The sequence below is a fragment of the Cupressus sempervirens genome, chromosome 4, assembly GCF_028749045.1.
Source record: "Cupressus sempervirens isolate cs-2001-9-10 chromosome 4, ASM2874904v1, whole genome shotgun sequence".
NCBI classification, from domain to species: Eukaryota; Viridiplantae; Streptophyta; class Pinopsida; order Cupressales; family Cupressaceae; genus Cupressus; species Cupressus sempervirens.
This window is the reverse complement of record NC_143121.1, coordinates 669,578,372-669,588,144: the sequence shown is the minus strand read 5'-3', so window position 1 is coordinate 669,588,144 and position 9,773 is coordinate 669,578,372. Positions and strand designations below refer to the sequence as shown.

The 9,773-nt window shown below is 33.3% G+C and overlaps 1 protein-coding gene across 1 annotated transcript; it reads right to left on the bottom strand.

Moving 5' to 3' along the window:
- Positions 1-720: 720 nt before the first annotated feature.
- On the bottom strand, positions 721-2,804 carry LOC149563032 (cytochrome P450 750A1-like). Its single transcript, XM_089823955.1, has 2 exons — positions 1,798-2,804; positions 721-1,708 (listed from the first exon to the last, which is right to left on the bottom strand). The coding sequence occupies exons 1-2, from the start codon at positions 2,764-2,766 to the stop codon at positions 1,097-1,099; spliced, it is 1,581 nt and encodes a 526-aa protein (XP_089680081.1). The 5' UTR covers positions 2,767-2,804; the 3' UTR covers positions 721-1,096.
- Positions 2,805-9,773: the final 6,969 nt, after the last annotated feature.

Below are 9,773 nucleotides of genomic sequence, written 5' to 3'. Positions count from 1 at the left end.
TAGTACATAGTTAAAATCTTTTATCTCATAGTAATGATGTTTGTAATAAAAATTCTAACAATATTATAAATATTTATTTGTAGTTTGATTCAAATCTTAGTGATATAAATGTAAGAATATAACATTTGAGTGTATTGCCAATTTTCTTTTCCTCTATTTATGTGTGGGTACCTTTTTTTGATTTAGATAAAAGATTATTAATGTATTTTAAGTACAAATTAATTTTAAAAATAATTCACAAATAACTATCATTTTATTAAAAGTTCAAGTCTAATTAATTGATTAAATTATTGAATTGTGTAGAAAAAAGAAAGATTTATCTATTGAAGTATATTGGAAAAAAACTTTTTACTAAGAATACCAATTCTACTATTCAAGTAGAAAATGGTACACTTCAATTCTTCTACATGCATAAGAAATTTGGCTTTCCCCTTACAATTACTTTCATTATGTCTTTATTATCTTGTAAACACTTCTACTTTTATTTTAAATTATCCATATACATTATTTATAATCTATTTGACCATTTAAAAATAATAATTTATTTATTTCCACTATTTAAAATTTCATATAAACTTTTTAAGTTGAAGTCAATGGGCCCTTGGTCTACTGTGAAGTTGAATGGTTCACAAACAAATAAAAAAATTCTTAATTATTGTATAGAACATGTACAATCACAATAAATATTTTATAAACAAGGTTGATAAACCTAGACACATCTTACACATATAACAAGGTAGATACACATTCATTCAAATTCAAAACTCTTTACAAACTGAATATTTAATATAACCTCTGTAACTATACCCAGGAAACAATCAGAATTGAACCAGTCATATAAACTGTCTAAAATGACACAGTGAACTAAACCTCTCAAACAACACCCAGTGAGCAATTACTATCTAAACCAGTCATATATATTTAATATAACCTCTCTAACTATACCCAGGAAACAATCAGAATTGAACCAGTCATATAAACTGTCTAAAATGACACAGTGAACTAGACTTCTCAAACAACACCCAGTGAGCAATTACTATCTAAACCAGTCATATAGACTTACTAGAGGGAGTTAAGAAGACCATGAAACTCCTAATTAAAGGCAGGTTTTCAGTCGCAAACGAGGGAGAGCCACAAGTTCTGCACTTCTGGACATGGACAGTCCAGGTCCTTCGGTCATAGCCAAATCCCCTTCCACACTCCACTCAAAGCAGTGAAACAGCTGAGCCGAAAGAAGGTTCATACTCACAATGGCCATGTTAGACCCCGGGCATCCTCTTCTTCCCGCCCCAAATGGCAACATGTCAAACCACTCCTTGTCCCTCAGAAGATCCACATCTCTCCCCATAAACCTCTCCGGCCTGAACTCATGAGGATCCTCCCACACCGATGGGTCCCTTCCAATGGCCCAGGCGTTGACGATCAGCCTGCTTCTCGCAGGAATGAAATATCCCCCAACTCTGGAATCTTCTGTGGATTCATGTGGAAGCAGCAAAGGTAGACTTGGGTACAACCTCAGAGTCTCCATTACAACACAATGCAAATATTCCATGTTTGTCACATCATCCTCGTTCACCATCCTTTCTCTGCCCACTACCGATTCGATTTCCTCCTGCATTTTCTTTGCCACTCTAGGGTTTTTGATCAGCAAAGTCATCAGCCAACCTAACGTCATGGAAGTCGATTCAACCCCGGCTACAAGCATGTCCTGAAAATACAACGCAGCTATGTCAGATCAATAGGAAAATAAAATATAATATACTACCGGTTTAGTTGATTGTAAAGCTGAATACGTACGAAAACGATGGCTTTGATGTTTTCCTCAGTGATTGCCCTTCCATCAAGACTCTCCATTTCCAAGAGCTCGTCAATCAGGCTCCTTCCGTCGTGTACTTCCTTGTGCAAGCTGTTTTCCCTGCGCTGCTGGTGCTCTTCTACTACTTTTTTAACAACTTGGTCGAAAGAGTTATGTACCTTTCTCATGCGCCGCTTCACACCTTGCAAGTCCATCCAATCCAAGTATGGAATGAAATCTCCTATATTGACTTCTGCGACTATTGATCCAACCTCTGCAAACATCTTCGCTATCTCTTCACCTTCACTAGTCCCACTGTGGGAACAGAATTTGTTGCCGGAAAGGATTTGCCACATGTTTGCTAACGAAAACGATGAAAGCACTTTTGTGAGATTTACGGACCTCTTTCCCTGCCCAGACATCTCCCACACCGAACGAACAAAGAGATGTGCTTCTCTCTCTCTTACACCTCTGAAAGACTCGATTTTTTTGCTATTCAGCAATCCAACTACGCATAGCTTTCTCACGTGTCTCCAATAAGGCCCGTATGGAGAGAAACCCACATCCTTGTAATTATATCCAAGGTATTGCCCCGCGGCTGTTGGTGCTCGGCTGGCGAAAACGGTATCGTGGGTTTTCAAGAATTCCTTAGCCATGGCAGAAGAAGAAACCACAACTGTAGAAAAAGAACCCAATTTGAGCATCATTATGGGTCCATATTTCTTACTAAGTTCGTGAAGATCACGATAGGGAAACTTTGCTAGTTGGTTCACATTTCCAATAATAGGCCATGGAAATGGTCCAGGAGGCACTTTCAAAGTTATTTTGCTTTTTCTTTGGACACTAAACCTAAACAAAACCCACAGGAAAATTATAAGAGCACTTAACATGGGCACTGATGGAACATAAGCACCGTTGCTTGATATGTTTGGTGCATGTAGAGATGCAAGGAATTCAGAGAACAAAGCCATATTGAATACAGATGTAGGAAACGGTTTCTCCTTTTCATATTTATACAAAATTTCTACTTTCTATCTCATTTTCTTAGACTGATATATAATAAAAATAAAAATAAAGACTTCAGAACTCCTATGAAGATGCTCTACATTTAACGTATTCTCAGTCCATTAATCACAGGGCGACAAGATCCGTAGATGCTGCCCATGATCCACGACCGTCTTCAAAATTTAAAAACATCCATACCAAATTTGATATTGTGATAAAGAAATATATAAAATTTAATACTAGCTCCTCAAATGGTCCCTTCAAATGGACATATTCCTCTTTTTATGTCTGGTCAGATAGAGGTGTCGTTTGGAATGCTACATTGGGTTTCCTGTATTGAAAATAAATAATAAAAATACTTTTTTGAATGGACAATTTCCTACCGATATTATATATTTATAAAAATATAAATACGTCATATTAGAAATCATTCATCAAGTTGTTGAATTATACTATTTTGGTAATATTCTAAACAGAGTATGACCCTACAAATGTAATAACTATTTCTTTTAAATGTGTGGTGAGTGTGAAGACTTGAAAATTTAGTCAATAATTGTATTTTATACAACCTTTCCTAATTTGATTCTGACAAATAAGTAAATATTATTTAGTAGTAGCCCCTCATGTGTGCATCTTCCTCTTTTGTATTTGTAGCCAAAAAAAGTGTAAATTTGGTATGATAATATACTTTTTAAAAATAGGGATCACTGGGGGGGTTGAATCAGTAATCTACAAAATTTAGTTGCCAACCAAATATTATTACTTACTTTAGACCATGCATAACAAAGCAATAAATTAATGCTTAATAGTAATTGTAATAGTAACAATGCACAAAGATAACTAATAAAACCATGTTTTGTTAACTATGGAAACCCTGGCCAAGGGAAAACCCCAGTGGGGATGATACCCACTAGAAAATATACTGATATATAAGTTCCTTGTTAGAGGATGGACCTTGTTAGGAGTCAATGAGAAAATTCAGTATAAGGAGTCCCTGTTAGGAGACTTTGAATCCCTGTGAGGAGATTCCAACCCTATTACGAGTTGTGGTACAATGTATGCAAGAAGAGCCCACTACCTAAACATGCAATTTCAACTACAAGAAGAGCTCACCAAATAGCTCATATAAAAGTTTGCATCTATCACTTTCACAAGAGTTCGCTCATTATAATTCACTACTCATATTTACACAATAGCTCTACATCGTATCACAAAATCACCTTTGCATAAATACCATGTTATTTTTACAAATTGCCACTAGGTTAGCTAAGACCACAAACCACTTTTCCAAGTTATAGTAAAAAAAAAGTGCAGCTTGTGCTATTTGTTCGGAATCAGTTTCAGTGTGCTGAACTACCAATGTATTGTGAGTCTGTATGTAACTTCCATTAATGTTCTCTATAAGATTTTCACTATTTTATTCTTTTGTATAAGTTTATATAAGGATGAGATCATATCTATTTGATCATCATCATCAGTAGCTAAACTACAGAGCATAGTGGATGAACTAGACAGTTTATTCTCATCCTCCCTCTATTTCTTCACTACTTCTTTTTTTCTTTTCTCTTCTTTTCCTTTCTTTTCTTTTTCCTATCTTTATGTTTTCTCTTTCAATCTCTTTTTCTCTTCTTCCTCAGTTTTTTTTTCTTCTCTTCTTTTGCAATTTTTCTCTTTTCTTCCTCTTCCTTTCTTTTCTTATATTTCTCAATAAATTTCTACTTGACTTCCTCTATTTTCTTCTTTTCTTCTTCCAATAGCCTCTTTTATTCCTAAATCTATCTCAACTTATCCGCAATATTCTGAGTGTCTGGTTCATTTGGTTCCGAACCGCCAAATGGATTGACATCATCAATGTTAATGGTAACATTGGTTTGATCAATATGCATGGTGTGACCACTTACTAACACTTCCAAGGTTATAAGAGTTGGAGGAGATGTTGTCTTTGTCAACATTTAACTTCTTAACTTATCATTTTCTCCAATCATAAATAGAAATGGTCTTAGTTTATTCCTCAAGTATGAAGTGGGGTTATTAAATAATCTTTTAATTTTATCTTCACCATTAGTCTTGCAAATGGTTCTAAGAATAGTCTTTTAATTTAATACTAGCTCCTCAAATGGTCCATTCAAATGGACGTCTTCCTCTTTTTATTTCTGGCTAGATAGAAGTGTCCTTTGGAATGCTACATTGGGTTCCTTGTATTGAAAATAAATAATAAAAATACATTTGTGAATAGAAAGCTTCCTACTCATATTATATATTTATAAACTATAAATATGTCATACTAAAAATCATTCATCAAGTTTTTGAATTATACTATTTTGGTAATATTCTAAACAGAGTATGACCCTACCAATGTAATAACTATTTCTTTTAAATGTGTGCTGAGTGTGAAGACTTGAAAATTTAGTCAGTAATTGTATTATACACACCCTTTCCTTAATTTGATTGCAGCAAATAAGTAAATATCATTTAATAGTACCTCTGCATGTGTGCATATTCCTCTTTTGTATTTCTAGCCAAACAAAAGTGTACATTTGGATATTGTGTTTCCAAATCGATGTAAAAAGATAGTTGACAATATACTTGATAGAAATAGGGATTACTAAGAGGGGGGGTGAATCAGTAATCTACAAACTTTACTCACCAACTAGATATTATTACTTACTTTAAACCATGTATAAGAAAGTGATTAAGTAATGCTAAATAGTAACAGTAACAATGCACAAAGATAAGTCATAAAACTATATTCTGTTAACTAGGGAAACCCTGGCAAAGGGAAAACTTGGCGGTGATGATACCCACTAGATGATATACTAACATATAAGTTCCTTATTAGAGAATGGACCTTGTTAGGAGTCAATGAGAAAATTTAGTACAAGGAATCCCTATTAGGAGATTTTGAATCCCTGTTAGGAGATTCCAACCCTATTTGGAGTTGTGGTACAATGCATGCAAGAAGAGCCCACTACCCAAACATGCAATTTCAACTACAAGAAGAGCTCACTACTCAAAGAAGTAATTTACTATTATCTTTCTTCCTTGATTGATCTCTTATCTTCAACTTGATCTCCGATCACCAAATAGCTCATATAAAACTTTTCATATATTGCTTTCACAAGAGTTCACTCATTATAATTTTCTATTCATATTTACACAATAGCTCTACATCTTATTGCAAAATTTCCTTTTCATAAATACCATCTTTTTTACAAATTGTTGCTAGGTCGGCTAAGACCACAAACCACTTTTCCAAATAGAGTAAACAAAGAACATAGCTTGTGCTCTTTGTTCAAGATCTATATCAATGTGTTGAACTACCAATGTATTGTGTAGTCTATATGTCACTTCCATTAATGGTCTCTATAAGCTTTTCACTATTTTTTTTCTTCTATATAAGTTTATATAAGCATGAGATCATATCTATTTGATCATCATCATCAGTAGCTAAATTGGAAAGAGACAGCGGAGTGGATGAACTAGATGGTTTAGTCTCATCCTCCCTCTATTGATCTTTTTACCTTCATTTGCAATCATTTTGTTTATCTTTTCTATCTTTGGCTCCCAAGATTTCTGAGCTTTGGCTATTGCTTGCTTAGGTGGAGTCACCTATTCTGCTTGCTTGGTTTCTTGTTCCTCATCTTCTTCATCACTAGGGTCAATTGTTAACAATGTTTTTTGTCTCTTTCCTAGTTGTGTGGCCAACTATTTGACTCATTTTGTCTTTGTAAACACTGATTCCACTAATCTTTTGGACTTTCTCTTTGGTTCACTAGTCTGAAAATCAGACATTGCTACATACAGAATGCTCTTCTATGAAGATGTCTCAACAACTAATACTAACAAAGGTTATATCTTTAGTATAGCTTACTTCATTGTCTGTCTTATAGCTTCAAATTCACTCTTTGTCATTCCAACTTCTGGTACTGGCTTCTTCATTATAGATTCAACCTTCTTGTGTGATGCCTTCTCTAAGGTTTCTTGATGATCTTGCTATGCAATCTCATCATATGTGCTAAATCTATATTTAGCTTTGTCTCTGTGTGAATTTAGAAACAAATCAATATAACCAACTACTACATCATCATTCAATTTATAGCTCAAGGGACCTAGAAATGTCTCCCAAGGTTCAACTACTTGAATATATGTATGATCTGTATCAACTATAATAGAAATGCCTTCCTTGAATCTATCCAAAATTTCTAGTGCAATTCTAAATCTTTGTTTCATTTAATTCTGAAATATTCTCATTATTGGGTTGCCACTGATCAATATCTTTTTGGTAGGATTCCTTCTACATACCTTTGTAATCTTCTCCATAGTGCATCTATTGCTACTCATTATGTTTGTGAATGATAAGTAAGGAAATCTCTTAAGTACATGAAATAATATGTGATTGATCAATGAATAGAATCTAAACACACCATTCTTTGTCCTTTTTATCTTTTCTAGGTTTTCTAGAAGTTTCATTCTCAGTATTTCACTAAGATTCACTTGGTCTTCCTCTACACATATCTTAAATGCTACATAAATGAATCCTGCTAAAAGTTCATGAATCTTTGAACTTGCACTTACTACATAAGCAAAAATTCTACTTAGAAATCTCATATTATCTTGCTTAATGGTGTTGATCACCATAGCCTTACCATTGTACACTAGCTTAGTATATTTTTCAAGTTTCTTTTTGATCATTTTCTCACTTATAGGTACACTACCTTGTTTGCTAAGAATAGCTACCTCATGAATAAGGTTGGCAGAAATGTCAACTACATTATCTTGCATTCACAATTTCCCATCATGTATCCTACTCAATATAATTTGTGTCTAATTCATGAAAAAAGTGATACTTAAACAAATCTAATTCTCATAGATTCTCAAAATTTGGCTTCATAATCATGTCATAGTTGAAAACTAATTCCATATATTTGTTCATGAATTCACTACCAATCGATTCAAACTTTCTATTTAAGTAACTCTCTACATCTTCAAGATAAACTATGTTGTTCTTAGTGATAGACAATGCTGACTTAGGGTTTCCTTTATTAGGTTTTATAGAAACAATCTTTAACTTAAGTCCATCTTTATTCTCAACACTAGTTACTACTAATACATCCATGATTCTTATCAATTATGAACTTTAATCGAACAAATTTGTAGAAAAACAATAAAACACCTCTTTTTGAAAATAGGGTTTGCTTCAAAATCACTCTAACAAGGCACTTCAGCTTCATAATGCTCTTTGCTTTGGATGTGTTCACAATTAATTTTTTAGTCCATTTATCCCATCAACTTGAACTATAACCTTCTTTCATCATGACAAACATCCTCAAGACTTTGCATTGCAAAATTCTGTACAAACACATACTTTTTATATTTTGTTGCAGAATCAACCTTTATTGTAACACTAGTAACTCTATATTCCTTCATAACTTGTTTTGATGAGCTCCAAATTACAAGCGAGCTTAGGTACCATCTAATCATAACTGGATACACATTTTCCCAACTTCACTACCTATAATTTGGCTTTTGACTAAAGTTCTCAAATTCTAATGCTGTGAACAAGCTTAATTCAACTTAATTGAATCAAACTCAACAAATGACTTTGATCTTCCTATCTAATAATCATCTAACTTTCCTTTTGAGATATCTACTCCTTTTACAAATGCTTCATTATTTTTTTCTCAAAGTTCATTAACAATGTTTCTACGTTCCTCATTGTCTTTGTTAGTTCTAGAGTTCCTTTCATGGTTCCTTCTATCATTTCTAGTGTTATTTCCACTATTCCTTCTATTCTCGAAGTTAGCTCCATCATTTCTTCTAACTCAAAAGTTTTTGTCCTTTCTACAGTACTTTGTTGTGTGTCTAAAGTTGTTGCATAACTGACATACTATTGCGCTGCTTCTAGGATTTTGTTGATCATCAAGTGGATGACAATTCTGAGCAATGTGTCCTAAGTTGTTACACTTATAACATGCTATCTATCTTCTATCTTTGTAAGATCTTCCTTCTCTTGATCTCCATTCATTAAATCTTCTTTTATCTACAGGGTTAGTATTTCTAGACATTCTACTATTTCTTCTATCATTATCATACTTAGGCTTTCTACAATCAATTGCACTATGACCCATACCATGACAATTATGACAATAAAAGTCCTTGACATGATTAAATAAATTATTAGTAAAATCTCTTTGCATATGACCTATTTGATTACATAAAAAGCACTTACCTCTAAATTCATACTTGGTTGTCTTAGGAATCCCCACTTGCTTTGGTTCATCCACGATTTCAACTTCCTCATTTTTCTCAACTTCTTTAGGTTTCTCAAAAGATTAACTTGATTCAATCTTATCATCATATTTGTCTTTTTCTTTTGGATCTGATCTAATCTCAAGTTTCTTTGTAGACATGTTAATAAGATAACTAGGACCCATATTATTGTACGTAGGCCTTTTTATTCACATTGAGTCATCAATATTTTCTCTGCTAGAATAAAGTTTCTCAAGCTATTGTTTGCACTATGTCAATTCACCTTTCACAATAGTATTGTACTTATGGATTTCTTTGTGATCTTATTTCAATGTTTCAAACTCAGATGTTTTATTTGCCAAACTTGGTCACAGATCTATATTTTTAGTCTTCAAATCAGATTCAATTTTGCTTGGATCATTTCTCAAAGTCAACTTCAGATTTCTAATCTTCATTCATACTTCAAGATCTTGTAGTCTATCTTCAATTTTGAATAGTCATCATTACTAGTTCTAGATTTAGTAGACTCGGGCTTAGATTTGAGATGTTCAATCTTTTCCATCAATTGAATAATGTATACTTTGGATTCTTCCTATCTATTCTTCAGCTTATCTCTTTCTTTAGTAAGGAGATCAATTTGTTCAAGAGCTTCTTCAAGGTTCTATATCAACTATTTAATATCCATAGGAATCTTATTTAAGTTGTTAAGCCTCTTCAAAGTAAC

Bases quoted from the DNA above. Each gene is read 5' to 3' on its own strand.
- LOC149563032 (XM_089823955.1), bottom strand. From the start codon at position 2,766: ATGGCTTTGTTCTCTGAATTCCTTGCATCTCTACATGCACCAAACATA. The intron at 1,709-1,797 runs GTACGTATTCAG...TTGTATTTTCAG, and splicing joins ACATCAAAGCCATCGTTTTC to GACATGCTTGTAGCCGGGGT.